The 27,949-nt window shown below is 36.8% G+C and overlaps 1 protein-coding gene across 1 annotated transcript; it reads right to left on the minus strand.

Moving 5' to 3' along the window:
• Nucleotides 1-1,015: 1,015 nt before the first annotated feature.
• Nucleotides 1,016-27,949, minus strand: LOC127654011 (ADP-ribosylation factor-like protein 8B-A). Its single transcript, XM_052140925.1, has 7 exons — nucleotides 27,728-27,949; nucleotides 6,301-6,381; nucleotides 5,235-5,308; nucleotides 5,029-5,122; nucleotides 4,876-4,943; nucleotides 4,105-4,175; nucleotides 1,016-2,263 (listed from the first exon to the last, which is right to left on the minus strand). The coding sequence occupies exons 1-7, from the start codon at nucleotides 27,947-27,949 to the stop codon at nucleotides 2,214-2,216; spliced, it is 660 nt and encodes a 219-aa protein (XP_051996885.1). The 3' UTR covers nucleotides 1,016-2,213.

Consider the following 27,949-nt stretch of genomic DNA (forward strand, 5'->3'; position numbering starts at 1 on the left):
TTGTCTTTACTGCACTTGTAGAAGTATAGCCAAGTGAAAAAATACACTTAAAACAAGACAATATACGTTTTGTATATAAGGATTCTTAGACAATTTTAAATGAGTGGTGATGGCGTAGTGGGCTAAAGCACATAACTGGTAATCAGAAGGTCGCTGGTTCGATCCCCACAGCCAACACCATTGTGTCCTTGAGCAAGCCACTTAACTCCAGGTTGTTCCGGGGAATTGTCCCTGTAATAAGTGCACTGTAAGTCGCTTTTTGTAAATGGAAAACAAGAAAAAGAAACAAAAAAAGAAAAAACACTTGATAACAATAGGATGTTTTGCAATGAATTTGTTTACTGAATTAAACTTAATAAAAAGTATTTTTCCCCCTTTAATTCAGTGAATGTTATTTAGAGGCATTTATAAAAGATGATTTTGTCCTTTTGATTGTTAGTAAGCATGTTTAATACAACCTTTTAAGTCAGGGCACAAGCTGAATTATCGGTTAAGAGCTAATGATTAATCGTTGCAATAATCGCAGAATAGTCCAATAATTGTTCTAATAATCGTTATATTATTATAAAAATAATTGTTAGTGGCAGCCTTTACACAAAACAACTCATTACTGTAAAACAACATAAATAATACAAAAAAAAATCTCTTAATTCTCAATACAAAAATTAATTAAATTCCCCAATAAGTTTCTTTTGACCAAAACAACATGCTTTCCTGAAAACCTCAGTCCTATACTTGTTAGATTTAGTACTTAAAAAATCAGCAAAAACCTGAAAAAATAAGTTCAAGGAACTCACAATTAATAATTCACTGTATGTATCACCCCAAGTTCATCTTATAATTGATATTATGTGTTGTACACGTTAATGCAAATTAAGTAAAGCTAGAATCAATTAATTTTCATGTCATGGTTGAGCCAACAAATCTTTTTTTTTTTTTGGACTTGAACCACAATTTTTAAGATAAAAAAAAAAAGATTATACAATTAATTTTAGCCATGACAATGCAAGATTCCTACATGTTGACAATCTATTTATTGGTTCATCATATTTACAGAAGTACATTGATAATAGTGGGGTTTGCAACATTTGCCTCTTTTCACAAATATTTTGTAGATGACAACAGAACAATAATCTACCTTAAAAAGCATGCCTTCAGTTTTTGCAGTTCAAAGAAAGCCATTTTCATTCGATCTAGTTCCCGTCAGGCACACCCGGTATACTATTTAGCTTGAGGGACAGATACACTGCACAAGGCACTTTTAACTTCACCTATTCTCTCTCTCAACTCTCGAACAGGATTCAAATACATCTTTGAGCTAAATGAAAACTACATCTTTACCTGCAATACATTCATCCTCAAATACACTTACACTCAACCTTTGTATAATCTTACTGAATCATTATTTGTACATTTATGCTGAGCTGTTCATTTACTTATGGGGATGGTTTACCTGAAAATGAAAATTCTGTCATCATTTACTGGTGTTCCAAACCTGGAGGACTAGTTTTGAAGGACTAACAGCCTCATTCACCATTCACATTCATTGTACGGAAAAAAAGATGCAATGAAATTAAATTGGTGACTATCGGTCTCTAACATTCTTAAACATCTTCTTTTGTGTTCCACAAGAGTCAAGATTGGTTTGAAACAACATGAGAATGAATAAATGATGACAGAATATTCACTTTAGAGTGAACTATCCCTTTAATTGCTCTGCAAATGTATACATTACAGATATCACAAGAGACACAATTTGGGGGGTGGGGGATAAGAGAAATGGAAGAAAAATAAAAGCAACAGTCTAAATGATATCACAAGCTAATTTAAGCATAAACTAACAGACTGAAGAAAAAGGCAGAATATAATATTAAAGATTTGATTCTCCACAGTTTTTAAATAGATTTGTTCAGGAACACACATATGGGTCCAGTGGAAACTCCTGGATTGGCTGGGATTGAATACATTGTGTTTATTTGACAGCACACTGTAAGAGGTGGAGGAACTCATTCTGCAAGCTTGCATCTTTTAGCGACTGATGTATCTTTGAGAAGATTGATGCAGTCAGGAGGAGGAGTTTGAGAAGAATTATGGGGCCAGACAAGCAGGGTAGTGTGATGGGAGCAGGATGAGAACTGTACAGTTTCACAAAGTGAGCAGGATGTTGTGTGACAGTAACATGGCTGCAGGTAGATGTGGGCCCATTGACAATTTCAGCTTCTTCTTGATTTTGAGTGCTGGATTAGCCATTGAAGTGTAATGTCTGTGTTTCAGGGGACATAACAGTGCCATGTTAGTAAAGTAGATTGACAATACTGCTATAGATTATGCATGCAAGAATATGTGGGCCATAGACCTGGGACTGGTTGCATAAACATAGCCATTAACTTCAGACTTTGTCTAACAATTAGTCTAGAAAGCCTGTCACATAAAACTAGCTCACAGTTGTCTTTAGGAAAACAGTCTAATTGTCATTGCATTATGGGAAAAGTAAGACACTGAACAGCTTAAATAAAATGGCCGACAGTGGGCGCTCAACATAGTTTTCCTTTGCCTATTAGAATGCGACGTTCAAAAATCGATTGGAATGAACAAATGTAGTGATTTTAAGTTGTTACAATCATAGAAGTCAAATCTTCTTCAATGTCTCAACTCAAGCCATTCTATCCCTCAACTGAAGCCCTCACAAGCTCAGCTGACAGTTGCTTTCCATAGCAAAATGGAATGTAAACAAAACTTTTTATGCAACTGACTGAAAAAGTTCAGACAACTAACTTAAGACTAGTCTAAAACAGTTTTGTGCAAGTGGCCCCAGGACTCTTCAATTAACCCATAGGACTCAACAGCCTACAATTAATATTTCACTGTCCATATTTAGACCAGAGTGCAGATTTAAGCTTTTCCAGCCATAATTCAGCTACTCTATTATGTTAATTTGATTGTATCTTATTCAATCAGAAATGTTTAAGCAAATACATTTTAAATTTAGAGGTCCACCAGGGTCCAAAACTTAAAAATAAAATTCTAGAGCTTTTTACATTATTACATAAAAGTAATCCATAACACCAGAGAGGTCTTCCGCAGCGATACAAAACGTGTGTGAAATCAATCAATATTTAAATTTTAACTAAACATCTTTGCTTCCGGCCAGATGTCCTATTCGCTTCCAAGAGAAGGCCAAGTTCACAGAGCCTCTCGAGTCATGAAAGCCCGTTGAAATGTTCACACAAGAACTGACGCATGTGAGAAAACAATGGTCAGAAAAAGAAACAGACACAACTCTAAAGCAAAACCAATTAAGCTTCTGTAAACCATTCCTCCGCCTCCTATGTTGTAAACAACACTGCGTTCCATATTTTCAGTTCTCGTGTGAACATGCCAACACGCTTACGTGACGCGAGAGACCGCATGAACTCGACCCTCTCATTGACATACATAGGACTGGCCGGAAGTTTTAAATATTGATCTGTTTCACTCATACACGTACCGTATCACTGCAGAAGACAGTAATTAACCACTGGTGTCTTATGGATATCTTTTATGCTGCCTTTTATGTGCTTTTGGTGCTTCAAAGTTTTAGACCCTGGTTTTGTATTGACCTACAGAGCTGGGATACTTTTCTAAAACTCTGCATTTGTTTTCTGCAGAAGAATGAAAATCATGCACTTCTGGGATGGCACGAGGATGAGTAAATGAGAGAGTTCTGTGTGAACTATCCCTTTAAACAGAGCTACAGCAGATAATACAGTGGTACCTGTCTAATGAAAACAAAAAACACAACCAAATCTTTAAAAAGTATAGACCGTATATTCTCTAACTGAATATTTCTATTTACTGTATATTATATTGTTAAAATATTATATAAATAATTTTAAATAAAAAAAATCAATATATAAAACATTTTAAAACACGATATCACTATTCATAAACATTATATTAAGGGTGTTTTATTTGTCATGTTAACATGTGAAGACAAAGTGCTGAAAGTACTAAGATTTCATTAAAAAAAAATTATAAATACAAAATTGGACCTCATATAAAAGTAGTTGGAGCCCTTGCATGATCAACTATTTTCAAGCAGTCAAGTGTAAGACCTACGCTTACCAATGTTATCTTTCTCTTTGCAGGAAACAGAGTAGCAGCAGATCTCCCTGTCCTGAATAGCAGCCAAGTTCCTAAAGAAAGAAAGAAAGAAAGACAAATTGAGAATCAATATATAAAACAATGTAGCCTGAAAGGTAAGGTTTCATTTTAGGGCATGCCAACAAGCCAAATCAACAAAAATGGTAAACAGAGCATAGTCCAGCAACATGACCTCAGTGGAAGCAATGAAGATACAGCTCTAAGCCATTTCTTGGATACAACCAATAGATGGCAGTGATTCTTATGACAACATGAGTCCCCTGAACCACATGACCTGTCTGCATCATCCAGACAGATGGTTAAATGCTGGTCTAGACTCAGTTACTCATCTTATTCTCACCATTCTTAAAAAAAAAAACCTGGGGGGAGTTTACTATAATGAAATTACAGAACTAAGTTTACAAATATGCAACAGCATGGGCATGATGTAGGCATAAAAACTGGTGGCACAATAGTGCAACAATTTGAAAGAGCAAAATTGAACTATTTAGCAAATAGAGAATTAGACAAAAAGAAAAAGAAATAGACAAATGCATAAACTGAGATGAACAGAGCCAGCAATGCGATCTCCTTGAGTAATCTCATTTGCATCATATGGTTTGGCAGAGTATAATAGTGCTGGCAATGTTAATAGAGATTTCTTCAGAATATTTTCATTTTGGACTGAACTATCCCCTTAATTTAAAAAGCAGTGGAAATGATCAATGGCATTTGTAGTGAAGAGCTTCTTACATTTTTTCAATTAGTTGTTTCTCATCCAATGCATCGGGTAGGTCTCTCTTATTTCCAAGCACCAAAATCTGAAACACAAAAACATCTATAGTAACTGAGAAACTGAAGGTAATGAGATGTTTCAAAAGTTTGTGCATAAAAAAAAGGGCTTACAGGAATTCCTTGTAACTGTGGCTTGTCTAAGAGATTGTGTAACTCATTTCTGGAAGCTTCAACCTTCTCCCGGTCTGCTGCGTCCACCATGTACCTTTGAGAGAAAACAGAGAAATGAAAGATTTCACACTGTATTACTTTGGCATTAAATAAATTACCTTTCCCCTTATAGGTGGGAGAGACAGGATAGACAGACAAATACTTACACTATTGCATTCACTCCTCGACAGTATCGCTCCCACATGCTCCTGAACCTTGGCTGACCTCCTATATCCCAGATCTGCACAAAAACATAATCAGATCAGCACTACATGTCTCAAGCAGTTTTAGCAGTGTCCTTCAGTGAGGCATGCTACCTAAAAACTAAACAGATTTCTTCCAATTCTGTAATTACCCCACATGCAGATATGACCTTATTATAAATTGAGAATACATGGAACATTTGTTATTTTAAAAATGTATTTGTTACACCACGGAACCATTAAAGGGATAGTTCACCCAAAAATAAAAATGCTCTCATTTATTCACCTTCATGCCATACCAGATGTGTATTACTTTCTTCTGTAGAACACAAAGATTTTGTCTCAGCTCTGATGGTCCATTCCATTCAAGTGAATGGTGGCCAGAACTTTGAAGCTCCAAAAAGCACATTTAAACAGCATAAAACTAATCCATATGACTCCAGTGGATAAATCCATGTGTTCAGAAGTGAGATGATAGATGTGGGTGAGAAACAGATAAATATTTAAGTAAATTTTTTATACAATAAATCTACTTTCAAACAGCTCTCCTATGAGTTTTCCTTCTGGATTTTGCCAACTTGTTATGGATATCGTCAGCTACAAATGAATAAATCATACTTTCACAACAGCCCAATAGGTGGCAAAATGCACGAAGAATGCGAATCAGCAAAAAACAGAAGAATTCTCGTGAACGTGCATAGGAGGGCTGGGAGAAAGTGGAGATTTATAGTAAAAATGACTCCAGTGGTTAAATTCATATATCCAGAAGTGATATAATAGGTGTGGGTGAGAAACAGATCAATATCAGATCAGAATTGTCCTTTTTGGGTGAACTCTCCCTTTAAATATGAACTAGTGAAGGTAAAATGTGATTAAAAATGGTGATAAATGTGATTTATTAATGGTTATACATGAATAAATATTTTAACAAAGTTAATTGACATTTTATTTGTCAAGTCAACAGTTTAATATTAGATTTTTGTAAGACTTATAAGGTGAAACTAAGATTAATTGTAAATAAACACCGAACCTTGATGGTGACATTGCCTTTTGTGACCTTCCTCATGTTGAACCCCACTGTTGGAATCATGTCTTCATTAAACTGGCCCGACTGAGGGGATAAATAAGAGAGAAATAACTGTTATTAACAAGTAATATTTATTGTACTTTGCCATGAACGTGTTTGTGATAAAATTCTTCCATTACTCCTTAAGCCGTATAAAAAATAAAAGTTCTGCACTTTGTTTTCTTTTTTTTTAAAGCCCTGTTTCTTTTTCTGTTGCTGTTAAGTGGGTGCATGCATCAGTGGTTGTTAAGTGCTAAATCTATGATTCATTTTGAAAGTTTGTGTACAAAAAGACCTAGAGTCACCTATAGGAAATTTCCGAACAAATCAAATGTGGTTTATTGACATCTACTGTAATGGCCTACTGAAATGCTGAAGCTGAAGCAATGTGATTGTCTCCACGGTTGTATATTTCCACGGTTAACCCGCTCCAGTGTCTAAGAGGATTTTGTGCCAATATGGAAAAAAAAAAACTTGTGCACACATGAAGAAAAGTGCTATTCATAGATTAATAAATGGTAAACAAAGTGATTGTGGTTCTAATAAAAATTATAAAGGCCTCGTCTCCCAAATGTCAAGTCATTTTTACTTGTATAGCGCCTTTCACAACACACATTGTTTCAAAGCAGCTTTACAGAAAATCGTGCATTAACAGAAAATGAAACTGTAATATCTATAAAGTCTTAGTCATCATTGTGTAGTTTGATAAAAAAACGATTGTGAATTGTGTATAAAAAGTAAGTAATTAAATACAAATTGCATTTATAACCCCAGTGAGCAAGCCGAAGGCGATTGTGGCAAGGAACACAAAACTCCATAAGATGTTGGTTATTGGAGAAAATAACCTTGGAAGAAATCAGGCTCACTGTGGGGGCCAGTTCCCCTCTGGCTAACATGAATTTAATGCCAATATTACTTATGTATAGTGCAAGTCATGGTATAAAATGATTAAACTAAGTAAGTGTTAAGGGTCAGTGTTTAAACAAAGATTTTGTATGAACTGTAAGATTAATGTCTAATGTCGTTGAAGTCATGTTCTTCATGTTTATTCAATAAACATGAAGAACATGAAGACACATTAAAAAATAAACTCAGGTTTAGTGTTAATCAACTACAAGAGAGTTATTCTTCAAAAAGAGTTGGTGTTAATACAGGGAGTCAAATGTCATATTCTGCAAACAACTCTACAGTGTTGATTTTACAATACAGCTAGTGTTACCCGTTACTCCCAGAAGTCGCATGTGATTGTTTGAAAGAGGCGGGAGACTAACGTTAGTAGCCAGACAGAGACACTCAGACTCTTTTCTGTGGACTGGACATGTTTGGACATCACTCCAACTGTGACTAGGAAGATTTGTGTGCAAGTATGTCTAAGCAAATGTCTATTCATTACATTTTTCTACCCAGTAGTGTGTATTTCTAAAGGTAACGTTGGCAAAGGTTAACTATCCTTGTTGGTTAGCTAACATTAGCTAGCTATCCAGCTCACCATGGTTAGCTAACAGAATAGCATAAAAGATTGTTTAGCCAAAGACTCTGGTTTAGCCAAGTAGGATGAATAGTGATATTTTTTGCATTAAGAAATTAGAATAAATCAACACACTGGTCCAGTCATGGCTAACATTACCGAAGCTAACATTAAATCACAATGAGTGCAACGCAGTTATTTTTAGATTGACAATTCCTTAGCTTCATGTTTGCAACTCCACGCTGTATTAAATTGGGTTAATGTGGGTAACGTAGCAACTAAGTTTAATGTGATATCGTGACTTGTTGCACTAACGTTACATTATGAACCGTGATTGTAAATTTTGTAAGAATTCTGTAATAGTAGATCACAGACTTTTATTTTGAAGGAGGCTAGTTAGCAATTCTGCTATGTTGTTAACTATTTTCTTCTCTTTTGATTTTTGCTGCTATTTCACCCAAATGTGATTATTAAATTGTTTAAACAAGTATATTGAGCTTCATATTAAGGTTGGACACTTTTAAATAAAATGAAATGTGTGGGGGTTATCACGAAAGTATCGAGAGCATTTTATTTTGACCGCACTGTTCTGTTTGCTTTACTTCCTCTGTGTCGGGACTTTTCACGGTAAGCCACGTTTCTACTCTGCTCTTTGCACTTTCGTTGTTTTGGTTAAAATGTAAAGTGAAGTTATTTAAAATACACGGAAAGTCAGTGTATTAACATTTTTACATCATCTACTTGCAATTTAAGTTACTTTCATGTATAAATCTGCATCTTAGTAAAGACGTGCATGGAAGTCTTTGAGCAGGGCTGCCATGTGGCTAACGGTAGGTAAGCTAGACTGTACAGTCAAGAATGTTTGCTAGCATTTGTGTGTCTATCACACGTGACCAGAAAAATACAAATGTCAGAGGCCGAAGGAGTAGAGTCATTAAAAAATGCTGAAGACAAAAATTTCTGCACAATGGAGACATGAAGAGATTTGCAAGCTTGCTGTCCTGGCCGACACATAACGTTAAATAGACTGTCTCGACTGTGCCGCTCAGGCTCTTTTAAGTGAACGATGGGAGAGCCGTTTAAAGTGAACAATGTGTATTTAAGGTTTACACTTTCAGTTACACAAGCATAAACATACTGAAAATGTGTGGATGGTTGCAAGGACTTAAGGAGTTTCTTCTGTAGATTGACCAAGACTTTACCATGATGTTTGGAGAGGAGGTTTCTGGCAGATTCTTGGCAAAATGGCCCACTTATTTCAAACACAGGATCCTGGCAGACTGCAAGAATTCTAATGAGTATGTTAAAGACCTATTGTCTGGGCATCAATCCTCAGATGAGTCTGGTAAGCATCGCTCATTATCTTTTTAAAACATTAATTTACTTGCCCGATTCCGAAATCTTGCATGTAGCACAATGTAGATATATTTATTTTCACATGCAAGTTTTTCTTACAATCTTCTACTTTCCCCCTAGGCTGGGACAGTGACCGGTCAAGCATCCTACAGCTGGTTCACCTACTTCCCCCTACTGCAAAAGGACCCATGAAGAGTCCTAAAATTAGCTTACATCAAGCAGTCAAACATGTTGTGAGATCTTTGAGGGTACGCAATGTTTTAATATGCTTTTTAATTTAGTTATTTTCACAATGCCACTTTTTGTGAAGAGGCGCAAACGTTTTTAGTAATGTAGTGGGCCATTAAAATGATTCCTCGTGGTTCTGTTTTTTTCCAGATTGGCGCCAGTGTTAAGAGCTTCCTTGAGAGTTTGGAACCAGGACAGCCCATCCTCCTGTGTGTCGGTGAACAGAAGAACAACCTCCAAAGATTCTATATCATTGTTGACCACAAGGCCATACCTTGCAAGCCTCAGACATCCCTGGCAGCTTTCGATGAACTTTTCAAGGCCCACTTCATCTTCAGTGTTAACTACCAAGAATCCCTTAACAGCTTCTACACATTCATCCAAACCACTGTGTTCAACATTGATGTGGGAAGTACCAAGGAAAGTCCCCTTGTGAAGGACCCCAAAGCAAGACTGCTGAACACATCCTTGGATGCAAATATGGTGATTTGTTTTATCTGCAAGTTACAACACAGAAGTTCTGCATTGCTTTGTCAGCATTTGAGATTTTATCATGGTTTATATCCAGAAAAGACATTACGTTTGAAATGTGGACAGCCGGGATGTTCTTCATTCGTTTGCACTTATTCAGGGTTCAAGAAACACCTTATTCGTTTGCACTGGGACACTGTTTCAACAAATACTGTTTACAATATGGACACTCAAATAATAGATGAGCCTTCAACTTCAAATGCAGTCTGTACAGACATTCCAGTAACCACCAAGGTCTCTGTTGACATGCATCATTTGGTAAACATGTGTGGTTCTGTTGTAGCACAGTGGCAATCATCAGGTGTTGCTGAGAGCACAATCCAAGCAATGGTAGGGTCAATGGAAGAGCTTGTAAATGATATTCACAGTCAAGCGAGAGACGCAGTTCTCAACTGTACTTCTGAGATTCAAGGAACAGAATTAAAAACAAAGCTAGACCGTTGTTTTAAACAACTAGAAAATCCTTTCACAGTCTAAAATACAGGAGCCAAACGACAGTTTATCAAGGAAAAGTGGGAAATTGTTGAGTATGTTCTTGGGGTGCGATTTGATGTACGTAGAGATCGAACAACAGGAGTTTACAATCAGATCAGAAGTTCGTGTATGTACCCATCTTAGGAACCCTGAAGTCTATGTTCAAAAATATTGAAATATGTGAAAGTTTCCTGCAGGCCAAACAAGAGGAAGAAGGTATTTGTAAAGATATATGTGATGGTTCATACTTTTAAAAAAATGATTTGTTTTGCCAGCAAAAACATGCTTTACAGATTCAACTGTATTATGATAATTTCGAGACCGCAAATCCCTAAGGATCGAAGAAGGGTATACACAAACTTGGTCGTATTTATTTTATATTGCAGAACCTGCCCCCAAAATGCAATTCTGTGTTGATGAATATTCATGTTGTGGCACTTTTTCACTCACAAGACCTGAAAAATTATGGATTTGATGAAATACTGAAGCCTATCGTTGATGATGTTAAAAAACTAGAAAATGAAGGAATAGAAGTGGTAAATAGTAAATGGTCTGCACTTATATAGCGCCTTTTTAACCTTAATGGTATTCAAAGCACTCTACACGGTGACACATTCACCCATTCATACAACATTGGGAGCAACTTGGGGTTCAGTGTCTTGCCCAAGGACACTTCGGCATGTGGAGTCGTGTGGGCCGGGATTCAAACCATCAATCCTGCGATTAGTGGCCGAGCCGCTCTACCAACTAAGCCATAGCCGCCCTGGCAGAGAAGTGCCTTTCTCTGACTCACCATTGCTAGTGTCTGTTATTCGAGTATCTGGTGATAACCTTGGTTTACATGGGCTGTTTGGTTATGTTGAGTCTTTTGCTGCAACATATTGTTGTAGATTTTGTTTAACCACTAAGGAAAAGTTTCAATGTGTCTTCACTGAAGATCACCCTGACTTGATTTTTCGTCCAAAAGAAATCCATGCAGAACATTGTTCAGCTCTACACGAAAATCCTATGTTGGTGACAACATTTGGTGTCAAGAAGACATGTAGGGCTGGGGCGGTATGGATTTTTTCTAACCGCGGTTGAAAAGCAAGATATTCCCGCGGTATAGCGGTAAACCGCATTAAATACATTACATTGGATCAGAGAAGTCCGCCCCCGACAGACTTTGCGCACACATCAGAAGTCGCTTTTGATAGACAGACTTTAAATATTGTCACCTACATCCGAAGAAAAAAAACGAGCACAATTTTAAAGTGTCAAATTTTCATCAAGCAGTAATTTGGCATGAACTAATCACTGTATAGATTTACTTATTTAAGATTATTCTCAGATACATTCAGCATTGAAGATGGGTCAGACATGATTTTGACCACTTTATTAAGTTTTGTTTTGTAGAAAGCCTTTCTTTAACTTAAAATTTCGTTTTGTATAAATTGTATCTTAATTTTAATCACTGTTTCATTAACTAATTGCCTGGAATTAATAAATAAGAAGCAAATATAGCAGACATATAATCAGCAGCAGGACGTGGAAGCGCCGATGCGATCTCTTGCGCGTGAGCTCTCTCATAAATTAACCGAAACTTCGTGGCTAGGCCTACTGCCTCACAGACATGAGAAATAAATAGAAATCTTAAAATGCATTTTAAACAAAATTCAAAACAAAATGATAAAATTTTAGGCTACAGTAGCCTAGTAGTCAGGTTTGCCGATGTGCGTTACTATTTATTTATTTATTTATTTATTTTTATCCCTGTGCGCCAATCGGAAACGGACTTCACTGCTGATATTCTGGGGATACAACATAGCCAATAGGCTATAGCCTACTAGGGACTTTAGCCTTTAAAATATCTTTGCTGCATTGGATCAGTCTCCTTTCTAGAACAGCCAAGAGCTTTCTAGCCTCGTGGCAGCAGCGCCTTGCATCGCTCAGACCTTAAAACAGTCAGCGCCGCGGATGCGGTTTTGAAAATTTATCAAAAAAAGTTGGTGCGGACAGATGAGTTTTGTGATGCGGATTAAATAATAATAGCCCATCCGCGCATCTCTAATACAAATGGAATGTTATTATGTGTCATGGAACATTGCGCTCCCCAACTCGCGAAAGGTCGGATTTACTCCATATTTTGATAAGTTTTGTTTAGAAAACCTTGAATCCATGTAGGCTAATATCATTAGACATAATCCATATCATTAGAATCAATGAATCCATGTCATTAGACACAACGAATCCATGTCATTAGACACAACGTGCACACATGTACAGGCCAATGTTTTTTTTGTTTTTGTTTTTTTGCGGTGACGACGGTGACAAGCTCAGACCCGCGGTTGGAGTCACGTGACCGCGGTATTGCGGTAATGCGGTAACCGTCCCAGCCCTAAAGACATGCTTGCTCAATACACTGCGTTTTTTTCACACCTCTGACAACTATGCAGTTAACATCATGCACGACTTGCTTGAAGGTGTAGTGCAGTACGAACTGAAACTTGTCTTTCAATACCTTGTCAAGGAAAAACTTTTATCTTTGGAATCATTGTCACAGAGAATTCAAAGTTTCAACTATGGATATAATGAGAGAAAAAAACAGGCCAAGTGGGTTGAAAATGGATGAGGGCAAAGATCTTGGATTGAATGCTATTCAGTCATGGTGCCTTGTGCGATACTCTCCTCTCATTTTTGGTGATCTAGTTGAAAGAAATAACAGTTATTGGAACCTGCTCCTCCTCTTGCTTCAAATCGTTAATATAGTGTTTTCACCAGTTGTTACTAACGGTAAGACATGTTATCTGAAGCGTTTAATTAATGATCATCACAAGCTTTTCAATTCTTTGTTTCCTGAGGAAAGACTTATTCCAAAGCATCATTTTATGATCCATTACCCAAGGTGTATTCATAAAATAGGCCCACTCCTTCATATATGGTGCATGAGGTTTGAGGCCAAACACAATTTTTTTTAAAAGATCTGTCAAGAATTTCTAAAATATAACAAAAGCATTGGTCAAACACCACCAGAGACAGCTAGCTTATTACTGGGAGAATTTAGATTTTCAGAGGTTTGATTTTGGTCCAGTGAAGAAGGAAGTGATTGATAGCTTGGATGGTGGTGAGGCTTTAATTGCAATGTTAAATGTGAATGCATACTCTGATGTGTCAACTACCGATTGGGTGAAGATCTATGGAATAGAGTATCAAATTGGTATGTTTGTTTGTATTAAAACAAATATGGAAGTTCCTGTTTTTGGAAAGATCACTAGTATCATTATAAATGAAGATCAAGCTTTCATTATGACTTGCACAGTTGATACTCTCTATTTTGTTGAGCACTTCTGTGCCTACTGTATCGAGGAGAGGGATGATTCATTTTCTGTTATTTCTATTGATGAGTTGATTTATTATAGATCCTATGATAAACAGTTCTCTAATGATATGGATGAAAATATATACATTGTGCCACATTGCCATGTTCTGTGACCCCTGCTATTGTTTTGTGTGATCTGTGCTATTGAGGCTGCCAATTAAGAAATGTTATTGTTAAGCAAATGCTATGTTTGTGGTGGTCTTGAAAATACAAGTTTTATCTGAACAAACTTTAATATTGATGTTTTTCTTCTTTGTAATAGTTAAGTACTAGGAATATACTGAATTCAAAAGTAAAATTGTACCATGTATAGCATTAGGGATTATAACTCCCTACAATGTTTATTTTTAAATATAAATCAACGCTAAAGTTGTTTAGAGTTGCTCTAGAGTTTAGAGTTGCTCTAGAGTTTCATTTTAAATCCTCTATAGTGTTACATAGCAGCAACTCTAGTCGGTGTTAAAACAGAATATACAAATAGTGTTAAATTTTGACACTGCACACTAGTGTTGTGTAAATTCAACACTGGCCTGTGTTGACTGGTGTTAAATTTCAACTACTGAGATTTGAAATTTACATCACAGTGTTGAGAAATTAACACTTTTAAAAGTGTAGTTTTAACTCAAAATAGTGTGGACCAATATAGACACTTTAAAAGTGTTGAAATTAACTCTATTGGTGTTGAATTAACCCTGCTGATTTTGCTGTGTATATATAAAATACACAATATAAAATACACTAACTAAAACACCTCCGCTCTGCATGTTACATAAACAGAAGGTTGATGGCATGCACTTTAAATGTATGCATGCTGAATCAATTAGAAAACAACAGAAGAGAATGTACATGTGCAATACAATGCACAAAATATGGCTAAGGCAAAAGATGATTGCATTGTCAACCGTTTTTGCTGCGTGGTTCTTGCAGCTAATAGTGAACAAAGGGGTACTGAGTCAGAAAAGTATCTCAGACTGGCAATAGGGAGAAAGATATCAGCTTTCATGTCTCAAAGAGATCCAACAGAGCTGGTTAAGTCATAGCTGCTCCAACAGGACAACTTGACACAATGAATGAGCGATGAAGAGTTTGTTACGGCACAAGCAGGCAAGTGCATGTACAGTTTAAGTCAGATGTTTACATACACTTTGATTGAAGTCATTAAAACTCATTTTTTAATCAATCCACAAATAGAATATTAGAAAACTATAGTTTTGGCAAGTTGTTTAAGACATATACTTTGTGTGTGAAATTAGTATTTTTTTTCCAACAATTGTTTACACAGATTGTTTTACTTTTAATTGACTAGGTTACAATTCCAGTGGGTCAGAAGTTTACATACACCAAGTTAACTGTGCCTTTAAGCAGCTTGGAAATTCCAGAAATTATGTCAAGCATGTAGACAAATAGCTTCTGATAGGTGGTGTACTGAATTGGAGATGTACCTGTGGATGTATTTTAAGGCCTACCATCAACCTCAGTGCCTCTTTGCTTGACATCATTGGGAAATCAAAAGAAGTCACCCAAGACTAGAGGTCGACCGATTAATCGGCTGATTTTTGCATTTTTTAACATAATCGGCATCGGCCAATATCCAAGTATATCAAGCCGATTATTAGGCAGGCGCATCTGTGGGCAGCCTAGTGTTGTTGTGGAACACGTGTTCGACGCACGCTGCCCCTAGAGTCATTTTCCAGCAGAGTGAGCAGACCTCATCCAGTGCTAAGTTCCTTGGAGAAAACGGTAAGGATTAAATTTATATAACTTCTTTATATTTAATTAAAAACTTTTGATATGTTACTGCCAACTTCGAGAAAAAACGCGACATGACGTTCGGCTACTTTGGATATTGATAGCGTAGTTGAAGTTGCATTATCACAGCAGAAGGGTTGCTATCATGTCACAATAAGTAAGCAAGAATTTTGCAATTACAGACAGTGAATCTGAGACTTTTATTTGTTCTGTTTGTGTGTCTTATATTTGAGAGGGTTGTCACTCAATGCAGAGAAATGTACCCCCAAAGAACGCAAGCAAGATACACACAGCTTCAATGCACAAACACATTGGGTTCGCAAAGTATCACGGTCATGACATTGGTCAGTCCCTTCCAAACACTACATTACTACAACTCTAGTGATGACAAATTTTAACCCATACTCATGTGCGTCTGTGTCATTTCCACCTACAAGGAGCATTGCAGCAAAGACAAAATGAGCCTAATGTCTGCTGTGCTATTGTCAAATCTACCAAACATGAACTTTAGCGGGTTGCCATGGACTCATTGTTAGGGTTGACAAGTCAGATCTCATGATTGCTACTGCTTATGCAGGTATACTTCCAGGGTTTACAACTTCCCTTAAGCATAACCACAAATATGCCAGGCATGCAGAAGGTCTTGGGCTTCAAAGAACTCTGACTCAAAGGTCAAACTGACCTTATTGTAAAGAAGAAAAGTTTTTGAAAATTTTAAGAGAAAGTCCACACATGACCTCAGACAATTTTAAGGAACTGATTATGGAAAGAAAATTACACACAGGCAGCACAAGAGAGCACTTAAACTCTATGCTTCAAGCATGAAGGGCACCAACTAATGCACCTCTAAGCCTTTTGAGCAACACAAATGTAATCTTGTCAGCTGTCTTAAAGTGATAGTTCACCCAAAAATGAAAATTCTCTCATGATTTACTAACCCTACTGGCATCCCAGATGTGTATGACTTTCTTTTCAGAACACAAACTAAGATTTTTAGAAGAATATTTCAGCTCTGTAGGTCCTCACAATGCAAGTGAATGGGTGCCAAAACTTTGAAGCTCCAAAATCCACATAAAGGGAGCATAATAGTCAATATTGCAGCCATTTGCCAAATTCTTCTCCCTGCCCAGTGGTGGGCGGCATGCAAGAAGAATGTGAATCACCAAAAACAGATGGAGAATATAAAGGTGAAAGTTAAAGTGGAGATTGACTGAGCAGGGTGAAAATTTATAGTAAAAAAGGACTTAAATAATTATCTGTTTCTTACTCATATCGCTTCAGAAGATACAGATTTTACCACCAGAGTCCAGAGTAGTAGTAGTATGTTTTATTTAATGCCATGTCAGCGATCAAAGCTATTTTCATGGCAAGAATTCAATTACAAAAAACAAATATCATATAAATACAATAAAAACAAAACAAATATAAATAGCAAGTCATATTATACAATATTTTTTTTAAGATTAATATATGATAAGAAATCCAAAACCTTTTCAGGCACAATCTCATTAAATAAGTCCTTTAACGAGATAACTTCATAAAAGAGCATTCTACTTGTGTTAAGACCAGGACAATCTAGTAAAATATGTTTGACAGATAAGGGAATATTACAAAACATACATAGGGTTGGGTCTTCACCTTTAAGCAAAAAGGCATGGGTCAGATTTGCGTGACCTATAAGACATCTGGTGTAGACCACTTGATCAAATCTTGTTTTAAAATTGATAAAAGGTCTGTTTGAAATTTCCGGATGAATTACATACAACTTGTTGTTCTTGCACATATTCCACTCTTCTTACCACTTATTTAAAATATATCGGTTAATAATCGGTCTGATATCTGAGGGAGGGATTTGACATTCATTAACTTCCTGATTAAGAGCTTCCTTAGCAGCTGCATCAGCTTGTTCATTTCCTGAAAGGCCAACATGTCCTGGAACCCAGCAAAAAATAATGCTGAAGAACTGATTTAGTAGATAATCCACTTTGGTTAAGATGCAGTCCACTAAAGGATGGTCAATTTTTAAAGTGTCCATTGCTTGAAGGCAGGATTTAGAGTCAGTAAAAATTATAAAAAATTTTTGCAGAGAATTTTCAATGTGCTCCAAAGCTAAAAGTAAAGCATGAGCCTCAGCAGAGAAAATTGAGCACTGTTTTGGAATATGAATTCCATAGCGTTGATTTCCAGTCACCATTGCTGCCGTTACACTGTTTTTCATCTTCGAGCCATCTGTGAATATAGGTACATGGGAGGGGAATTGGTTTCTTATTTCCAAATATTGCTGTCTATATACATTTGGATGGGTCACCCCTTTCTTCTGATGAGTCAAGTCCAAATTGATATTAGGCTTCTTTAGTTTCCAGGGAGATATAGAATTGAATTGTATTTGGGTTAGAATGTTCAAATTTATATTCAAGTTCTCCAAATGAGGTTTAATACGAATACCAAAGGATCTGATACTTTTAGGTTTGCTCTCATACAAAGGAGTAAATTGTGGGTTGAAGATTGAAGAATAAGCGGGGTTGGTTTTATTTGCCTTTATTTTGATAGCATATTGGAGTGAAAGCTTCAATCGTCTGTTTTGAAGTGAAGGTTCATTGGCTTCGATGTACAAGCTTTGCATCGGCGAAGTTCTAAATGCTCCCAAGGCGAGTCGTAAGCCCTGATGATGTACTGAGTCCAACATCCGCTTATATGATTCTCTGGCAGAGTCATAAATTATGCTTCCATAGTCCAGCCGGGAACAAATTAGTGTTCTATAGAGTCTCAAAAGAACCATGTAATCTGCTCCCCATTTTGTTTTTGCCAGTACTTTCATTATATTCATGGCTTTAAGACACCTGTTTTTAAGTGCTTTCAAATGAGGCAGGAAAGTCATTTTGTTGTCAAGAAGGAGTCCTAAGAACTTAATTTCTTTAACAACATTAATCGGTTCTCTATTAATGAAGAGTTCAGGGTCAAGATGAAGGGATCGCTGGATACAGAAGTGGGTACAGACTGTTTTTGATTTAGAGAATTTGAATCCATTTTCAACTGACCACTGATATATTTTGTGAATGCATAACTGCAGTTGTCTTTCAATTGTACTCATGTTCTTCCCTCTATAGCAGATGCAGAGATCGTCCACATATAAGCTGCAGAATATATTAGATCCAATGATACTCTCAATGCTGTTTATTTTAATACTGAAGAGAGTGACAGAAAGAATGCTTCCCTGAGGAACTCCAATTTCTTGTTTGTGAATATCCGACAAGGTGTTTTCTACTTGGACTTTGAAATATCTGCTGGTCAAAAAATTGGAAATAAAGATGGGTAATCGTCCTCTAAAACCCATGTGGTAAAGATCTTTCAAAATCCCATATCTCCATGTTGTATCACATGCTTTTTCCAAGTCAAAAAAGACGGCAACAACATGTTCTTTTCTAATGAAACCATCTCTAATATAAGTTTCCAGTCGGATTAATTGATCCAAGGTGCACTTTCCACGTCTAAAGCCACATTGATAGTCACTTATTTGTTTCTTCGACTCCAGAGTCCAAACATGCCGATTATTTACCATTCTCTCCATCGTTTTACAGAGGCAACTGGTAAGAGCGATTGGTCGGTAGTTATTTGGATCTGAATGGTCTTTTCCTGGTTTAGGTATAGGAATTACGGTTGCTTCTTTCCAGGAGGGTGGTATTTGTCCAGAAGACCAGACAGAGTTAAAATTATCTAAAAGAAGAGATAATATGCTTTGGGGTAAGTGCTTTAAGAATTGATAATGAATTTGGTCTGGCCCTATAGCAGTGTCATGGGAACATTTTAAAGAGTGTATTAATTCATCCATCTTGAAAGGTTGATTATATACTTCTTCGTTATCAGAACAGAAGTTCAATTTTTCCCTTTCCTGCTGTATTCGAATTAACTGGAACTCAGGAAGGCAGTTTTCTATTGACGAATTCTTTTCAAAAGATTCTGCTAATGTGTTTGCTATATCCATTTCCTTTGTCTGGAGAATATCTAGTTTTTTAATATGTTGGATATTAAATCCATTTCCAATGTTCTTCATTTTGCGAATCATGTTCCAGATCCTCTTCGTGGGAGTATAGCATGTTAAACTTGATACAAATTGTCTCCAGCTTTGCTTTTTGCTTCATTTAAAATTCTGCGAGCTTGAGCTCTACAAATTTTAAAAGATATAAAATTAGCCGTTGAAGGCTGTTTATTAAAAAGTCTTTCCGCCTTTTTCCGTGCCCCGATAGCTTTTTTACACTGCTCGTTAAACCAGGGGTTAGCTTTACAGTGCGATTTAGAGGATGTCTTTGGAATTGTTTCATTTGCAATATCAATTAACTGTTCAGTAAAAGTTTCTATAGAGTTCTGATTGTCTTGAGTTGCTGAAATAAATTTTTCATAACACATAATTTCGAAAGAAGGCCAATTTGCTTTTTAAGTTGCCATCTTGAAGGTCTTTGTTGGACATCCGATTGAGGGAATGAGGTAATAAGTGGAAAGTGGTCACTCCCACATAAATCGTCCCAGACCCGCCATGTACAATCTAAAAGATTTCAGCACTGCATATAGTCAAATCAATTGCAGAATATGTGCCATGACCTGGATGAAGGTAGGTTTTGGTTCCATCATTTAGTAAACACAAGTCATTTTTATGTATAAAATCCTCCATTCTCTTTCCTTTAGCATCACATCGATCTTCTCCCCATAAAGGATTATGGCTATTAAAATCACCCATAAGTATAAATGGAGTCGGCAATTGTGCTACGAGTTTGTCCAATTCTTTCAGTGTAATAACTTCGCTGGGAGGTATGTAGATACAGCATAATGTAATGACTCTATGAAAGGTGATACGTACTGCTACTGCCAGTATTTGGGTATCCAGTACAATGTGACTGTGAATAATATCCTTTTTAACCAAGACAGCTGATCCACCAGAAGGTCTTTGTGCATTTGGTCCATAGACATTAAACAGTCTAAAATTTTTAACAGTCAGGGGATCATTTGGAGATAAGTGAGTCTCTTGAATACAATAGGCAAGGGGTTCAAAACAGAAGTTAAACGTTGCAGCTCTGCAAAATTAGCTTTTAGACCCCGACAATTCCACTGGATTAAAAGATTACTCATCTTCAAGTGGGAAGGATAGGTACAAATCCTTTATTCTTACACTTAGGGGAAAGACTACGACTTCGACTAGTCGTAGGTTCTGACATTTCGACATCTTTTGGGTTGTCATGTTTTGAAGTTCTGTTTTTATCTTGGTTTGGTAGTCGAGTTAATGTATTTTGAGGTTTCCTTTTCTCTCTGGGTTCTCTTTGTTCCAACTGGGTATCTTGAGTCGGGTTGGTTTGGATACATACATTCTTGCTTTTTTGTGAAGATGAATTCTTAATATTACTAATAACTTGAGGTTTGTCTGTAGAAATCCAAGTCAGTTCCGTCTGAGTACTAATATCTCAAATATTTGGTTTGACCACAGCAGAGTAGGATCTATTCAGCGTGAAGGCAGGGAGACCTTCAACAAGTTTTCGGGCTTCAGGATAGCTCACCTTCTTTGTGTGTTTAATTTTTTGTATTTCCTTCTCTTTAATCCAAGCAGGGAATTTCTTTGATGAGGCTGCATGGTCACCAAGACAGTTTTTACATTTAGCAGAATTAGTACAGTTTGTTTCATGGTCATCCTTACCACAATTGTGGCAAACAGCCTTATTTTTGCATCCAGCAGAACCATGACCAAATTTCTGACATTTAAAACATCTCAACGGGTTTGGTATGTAGATATCTACAGTGACACTTAGGTATCCTATTTGAATTCTCTCTGGCGGGAGAGGTCTGTTAAAGGTCAGAATGTATGTTCCTGTTGGAATTACTTGTCCATCTTTTTGATACTTATTCTTTTGACATCAATCACACCTAGATGATTCAGTTCTGAGGTTATGTCAGCTTCATCCATGTCTTGCAATTCTCTGGTGCGGATCACTCCTTTGCTGTTATTCAGAGAAGGGTGACAGAATGCTCTCATAGTGACTCCAGCCAGATTTGTTGCTCGTAATAAGTTCTCGGAGTTTGCTTTCCGAGCGCACTCCACCAAAATTTGTCCCGATCGCAGCTTTTTAATATCCTTGACTGTTCCTGCTATTCCTGTGATTCCTTTCTGAATAGCAAAAGGAGACAGTTTAGTGAGAGGGCTGTCAATTGATAGAGACTCAAGTAAAATAAATCTTTGCCAATTTCCTTCTTTTGAAGAAAAAATGTTAGTGGTTAGATCGACTTCCAAATCTTGATCCAGTATCCGTTTTTTGGTGTTTTGTTTATTTGCCATGTTTAGAAAGAATAGATTCATCATCTCTGCTCCTCACCCACCTCGGAGTCCTACAAGGGGATGTACAGTGCCGCGGGATTCCACCGGATGTACACCAAGGATACAGATATGATATACTTGAGCATATAAATACAAGATTTATACTACTCAATTGACCCTACGCCAGTGCCTTCTGGAAGAGGTGAAAACTAAATAGTTGGTTGTAATTCTGAACCAAGTCCAGGGCAAATCCTGACAAGCCGATTGATTGGAATGGGCCATTCCAACCCCTCGTCTGAATGAAGTAGGAGCCAAAGTTGGATATATGGCGGCCGCAGCAGGCCACAATCCTCAAGCACCAGGATCTCTTCCTCCACTGACAGGAGTCGCAACTCACGGCGTACAAGTTGTCCCATTTGTCGCCTCTTACGATCAGCAAGGGGGTGCTAGGGACCTATTCTACCCCGGGTCCCCACAGGGAAGAGTCCAGAGTAGTCTGGCGTACATTTATTTTGCCCTTATGTGGATTTTGGAGCTTCAAAATACTGGCACCTATTCACTTGCATTATAAGGATCTACAGAGCTGAAATATTCTTCTAAAACTCTTAATTTTTGTTCAGCAGAAGAAAGTCATTCACATCTGGGATGGCATGAGAGTGAGTAAAAATTTCGTTTTGGGTGAACTAACCCTTTAAGTCTATTGTATTAAAAGGTACATTTCATCCTTAGGTATTCAACTTACTCCTAAGAGGGATCAAATATGTAATTGAACTGCTGTGACTGGAATAGTGTCACTTTTAGTCCTCATGCACTAAATCACATGATGGGGGATGTCAACTGATCAGGAAGAACCACATTAAAATGAGTGTTAGTCTTGTGACTAACACCAGAAACTCCCACATTGTCTAAACAAACTCCAATACTGTGCACTCGAAATGGAGAACTCCTCCATGTTTTATATACTAACTTTTGATTCGGACTCTTATCACAGAAATATTAGTGTTATATAACATAAACAATTCCTGATTTTCCTAATGTGCTTGTATATTAAATTCTGGATGTTAACTAAACACATGGAAGTTCCTCTATATCTTACAACGACATCTTTAAGATTTACACACCGCCTGAAAAATATTAGGGGCACTAATCGTTAATGAATATCCTTATTGATTAGTTGGATAGCTGCGCACGGAGAAGCTCCGTCAGTGATGTCACTTTACAGCCCAGTGAAATGCAAGATTAAATTCATTTGAAAAACGAATTCGACACGTTGAAGTGGCAAAAACACGACCCAAGTCATCCAGCACACAGGAGCATTTTATAAATGCTTCAAAGAAGATCATAAGCATACAGTGTAATGTGGACCTTTTGCTGAATGATGCTTTGAAAGAGTGATTGTGCTGTTTGATGCCCTTAAGAGTTGTTTCTATCCAGCCCATAACTAACATTTTACTGCTATTTTCTACATTTTAGAATGTATACATGATATGAATTAAAAAAATTCAATTTCACAAAACTATCTTAACCACAAGCGAGTCTCCATAAAGCTTCAGAGAGCAAGTGCACAAATGATCCACATCAATCAAACCGATCGCAATGGAGAAAGGGAGCACAATCAATTTGATTAAAATGTGCTTAGCAGTTTAGTAATCGTGCAACATCATACCTCGATTTCAGTTTCAAATGTAATCAATAGAGCAGCTTTCATGGATATCACACTTATGTCCCAGAGGCCCAAGTGTGTCGGTTTTAATGTGTTTTAGATTATTTCTCCACAAAATGTGAGCACATGTAATACAATGAGCATGAGACTTTTCAGCGCAGTGAGTGAATCTGCACTGCATTTATAGATGATTGTACTATATTAACGCTGTATATAAATGTACAATAATGCTACATTTTATACTCTGGCAAACATTATTTTACAGGATAAGCACTACCATTAAAATTTATAAATGTTTAGAAACGTGTAATAAGTGATAATATATTTTTTAATTACACTATTAATTTGAAATACGTAAAATGTATGTGTGTTATCAGCTTGTGAATCATAATTATGAATTTTTCAGCTGGGCAGAATTATTATAATTTCTATTCCGGTGTCACCATTGCCCTCTGCTGGTCTCGATGGATCATTTTGTACTTTACTGAACAGTGCTTTTTCTTACATTTTACAAGTAGGCTAAGTTAAAGGAAATGTTTTGCATGGGTCCTAAAAGAAATAGTAATAATAAGATTATTCAAACTGAACTTTTCATGATTCAGGCTTTGTTTAAAGTTTTGTGGTAGTATCAAATTGCGAACCAACTCCTCACCCTTTATCGTTTCTGTTTTAAACAGCACATTTTCAAATTAAATACAGGAAATAGCACAGTTTTTTTTGTTGAAAATAAATAATTGAATATGCAAAATAATCTTTAGCAGCCTTCCAATGGATCAACATTTAACCAACAAAGTGCTAAAACAAGGGAGCAAAGAGAAGCATCTGTGCAGGAAGCTACATCAAAATTGCACAAAAGTATTCTTTTGTCCAATATTTTATTTAAAATGGCCTAGTTCAAAACACTGTAAAACAACAGGGATCGATAATCGTAGGAACACAACCTGTGCAGAATACAATTAAACTATCTTTATATAAAATATTGAAGCACCACACTGCACACTAAAACTTAATCTGAACAGAGCATTTGTATCAGAAATGTCATAAAGTTACCACAAAAGAGTGCAAAGTCACAGCTCCACTTTGTGATAGACAGTTTGACATTTCTGTGCCCACGTGAAGGGAAAGACAAAAGTAACACCAGAAATCAGCATTTTATCACCATTGAAGAATAGCAACAAATGTTTAGCCAATTTTCCTTTTGAACAGTATTGTTAATTATTTCATGAGCTAATTCATCTAATATTTCATAATGTAGGCTAATCATTTTTTATTCTAATCCACTGGATAGGCTACAATAAGAATTGCGTGGCATGTCACATTGCATATGTCTAGCTTTCATATGTGCATATTGCATATTAGAGGTTGACCGATTAATCGGCCGATTTTTAGCATTTTTTACATAATCGGCATCGGCCAATTTCCAAGTATATCAAGCCGATTATTAGGCAGGCGCATCTGTGGGAAGCCTAGTGTTGTTGTGGAACACGTGTTCGACGCACTCTGCCCCTAGAGTCATTTTCCAGCAGAGTGAGCAGACCTCATCCAGTGCCTAAGGAAGGAGCTAAGTTCCTTGGAGAAAACAGTAAGGATTAAATTTGTATAACTTCTTTATATTTAATTAAAAACTTTTGATATTTTACTGCCAACTTCGAGAAAAAAAGCGACATGACATTCGGCTACTTTGGATATTGATAGCGCAGTTGAAGTTGCATTATCACAGCAGAAGGGTTGCTATCATGTCACAATAAGTAAGCAAGAATTTTGCAATTACAGACAGTGAATCTGAGACTTTTATTTGTTCTGTTTGTGTCTTATATTTGAGAGGGTTGTCACTCAATGCAGAGAAATAAGTAATAAAAAAGATACCAACGCACTATATGCTATTGAAGGACTGGCTTTGGTAAGCTCGGACGTTATCGGTTCTTCTGTCGGTACTGGAGAAATTAAGAAAATACATGTAGGCTATTACTGCTATAAAGAGAAAGTTATTTTATCTCGCCAGGCATTTCTATGTATAATAATTCTATGAAACCATTTGTCTGTGATGCAATTTAGCTATTCGCAGTCAGAGAGTGAGAGAGAGAGAGAGAGAGAGAGAGAGAGAGAGAGAGAGAGAGAGAGAGAGAGAGAGAGATCTTGCGCACAGCGAGCACAACACAGCCCAGCTTAATGAGTGACAGAACTAAACATTCAAACGTAGCCTGGTTTAGATCTGTGATTATTAGTCTGATTTTATTTTATATTTCGCCTTCCAAAGATTATAAATAGAATATTTATACATAAGCCGCATTCTGTCTAGCACAACTTCCTTCCCTTCACAGCGGTGCACTGACATTCCTCCCTAAAACTCAAACTTAACGTCAGAATCAGCACGATCGGTGATTGTTGTAAAATGCAGTCTAGCTACTGTTGCTAAATTGCGGGACGCGTTTAATAATAAAAAGAGTGCAAGAGATATCGTTCCCAAGGCGGCGCGCGCTCTGAAACACACCGCAACGAGACAAGCAAAGTATAGGCTACTCTGGGTTTCATGTGCGCATCTAAACGATCAAATATACACAAAAATATGTCAAAACGACCAACTGGGAGATTCACTTAAACACAGTTTATGTCTTAAATGGACGTAGTTATGGAAATAGTTGGGAGAAAATATGCTGCATCAGGAGTCTATTAGATCTGAACTCGGTCTTAAAGGGGAAGCATCCTAATAAACATGCCGACGATTGAGCCATTACTGCGAATCAAACAACAAAAGGCAAAGAGAAAATCACTTACAGCTCTTGAATGAATAACTTCTGCATTAATAAGCATTAATCTATCTATGATAAACTATGCAGTGTTATTTTACAATTGATTACTTTATTAGATTTCTTTTTAGACCACACCTGAACAGTAATGTTAGTGGACCTTCCTGAAATTAAATCACTGTGCCTATATAACGTTTATCTTTGTGTAATATATATATATTATAACAAAAAGAACCGTTAAGAATACAGTTGAAGTACCGGATCGATAAGCAGTATCGGTAAGATAGTAATACCACTAAAACCTTAACGATACCCATCCCTAGTTATGCCTGTGCTTCTCTTGGATGCTCTGAATATTGGATTATGTGTCTGGATTGCCCCTTAATTAAAGCTGCATTTGGATCTCAACCTTCGTGTCTCTGAGCAGTTCGTAACACCTGCTTTGTTTATTTAATATATTTGTTATACATTATTTATACAATATGTTTTTACATTATACATTTTTAATTTAAGTGTCAAGTGTTCAATAAATGTATTTGTTGAGAAATTTTGTCTATCTTAAGTAATAATTTGTGTTACATTTTCTTACAAATAAAAGGTTCAAATAAGAGGTTAAAAAAAAGCACATATCGGCCAAAATAAATCGGCTGCATTAATCGGCCGACCCGGATTTCAAAAGATCGGCATCGGCCTGAAAATACCAATATCGGTCGACCTCTATTGCATATTATATCTGTAGGAACATTATGACTTAATGAATGTTGATGTTATGCAGCGGATAAACAAGTCTGACGTGTTGAATCACGTGTTGCAGAGAAATAGCATCCAGTTTGCAATCAGCACATATAACTTAAAGGAACAACACCGGGCTTTCTGAACATAATCTCCTTCACAAATCCCATTTAATAAATAAAAACACGTATACAGAAAAGATGAACATAAATCTTGGGTTATAAACTCAAAAAGGCTTGGACTGGAGGACTGTTTAGCTGCAATAACAACAATATACCCAACTCACTACTTCAATAGTAGAACTACTTACTGACAACACAGTTAATAACTTTAGACTGATCCAGCATCTAGACTTCTGTTTTAAAGAAGTTTACCTCGACCAGTTTAGCTGTCTCTCTCTCTTGAAACCGAAGGGTCTAGGATTAAACAGAGCTCAGAAAATAACATTATAATAACAACTAGTTAAAAGGGTCAGAGATGCTTCAAACTTATTGACAGTCTACATTCACTACATTTGGAGCTGAACATAAAAGACACCATCAACTACGCACAACAAAATAACTGCTGATCCTCTGAGAGCTAACATTAGCCGGTTAGCGTTCTCAAAACTGTAGAATTAAAAACTAAATATATCTTTATCAGCCATATACTTTGAATCTAAGTTAATTTAGCTGCACTTTATTTCAGTAAAGTAAGTGTAATCATCACATGGTGTACTGCACCGACGGTCAGTCACTTGGATTTATTGAACTAGCTCGTGCTAACAGTCCAGCTAACCGCAAACACTCACCGCGATTACGTTCACAAACGTCGTCTTCCCCGAATACTGCAGCCCGACTAGGGTTAACTCCATCTCTTCCTTCCAGAAGAGAGACTTAAACCAGTCCAGGAGGCGGTTAATCAGTGCCAACATTTTGAGACGCTGGATTTGCAGGTCTGTGTTGTGTTTGTTTGCAACGTTTTTACCACTATAGTAGTAGCGTAGTGTTTGGAAGGAACTGACCGCTGTCAT

Source organism: Xyrauchen texanus, chromosome 13 (genome assembly GCF_025860055.1).
Source record: "Xyrauchen texanus isolate HMW12.3.18 chromosome 13, RBS_HiC_50CHRs, whole genome shotgun sequence".
In the NCBI taxonomy this organism is placed as follows: domain Eukaryota; kingdom Metazoa; phylum Chordata; class Actinopteri; order Cypriniformes; family Catostomidae; genus Xyrauchen; species Xyrauchen texanus.

What these genes read in the sequence shown, in the direction of transcription:
- LOC127654011 (XM_052140925.1), bottom strand. Translation starts at nt 27,949, where the DNA reads ATGACAGCGGTCAGTTCCTTCCAAACACTACGCTACTACTATAGTGGT. An exon ending in CGTTTGTGAACGTAATCGCG is followed by an intron (nt 6,382 to 27,727) that starts GTGAGTGTTTGC and finishes TTATCCCCTCAG; the next exon opens with TCGGGCCAGTTTAATGAAGA. An exon ending in AAACAACTAATTGAAAAAAT is followed by an intron (nt 4,176 to 4,875) that starts GTAAGAAGCTCT and finishes TTCTTTCTTTAG; the next exon opens with GAACTTGGCTGCTATTCAGG.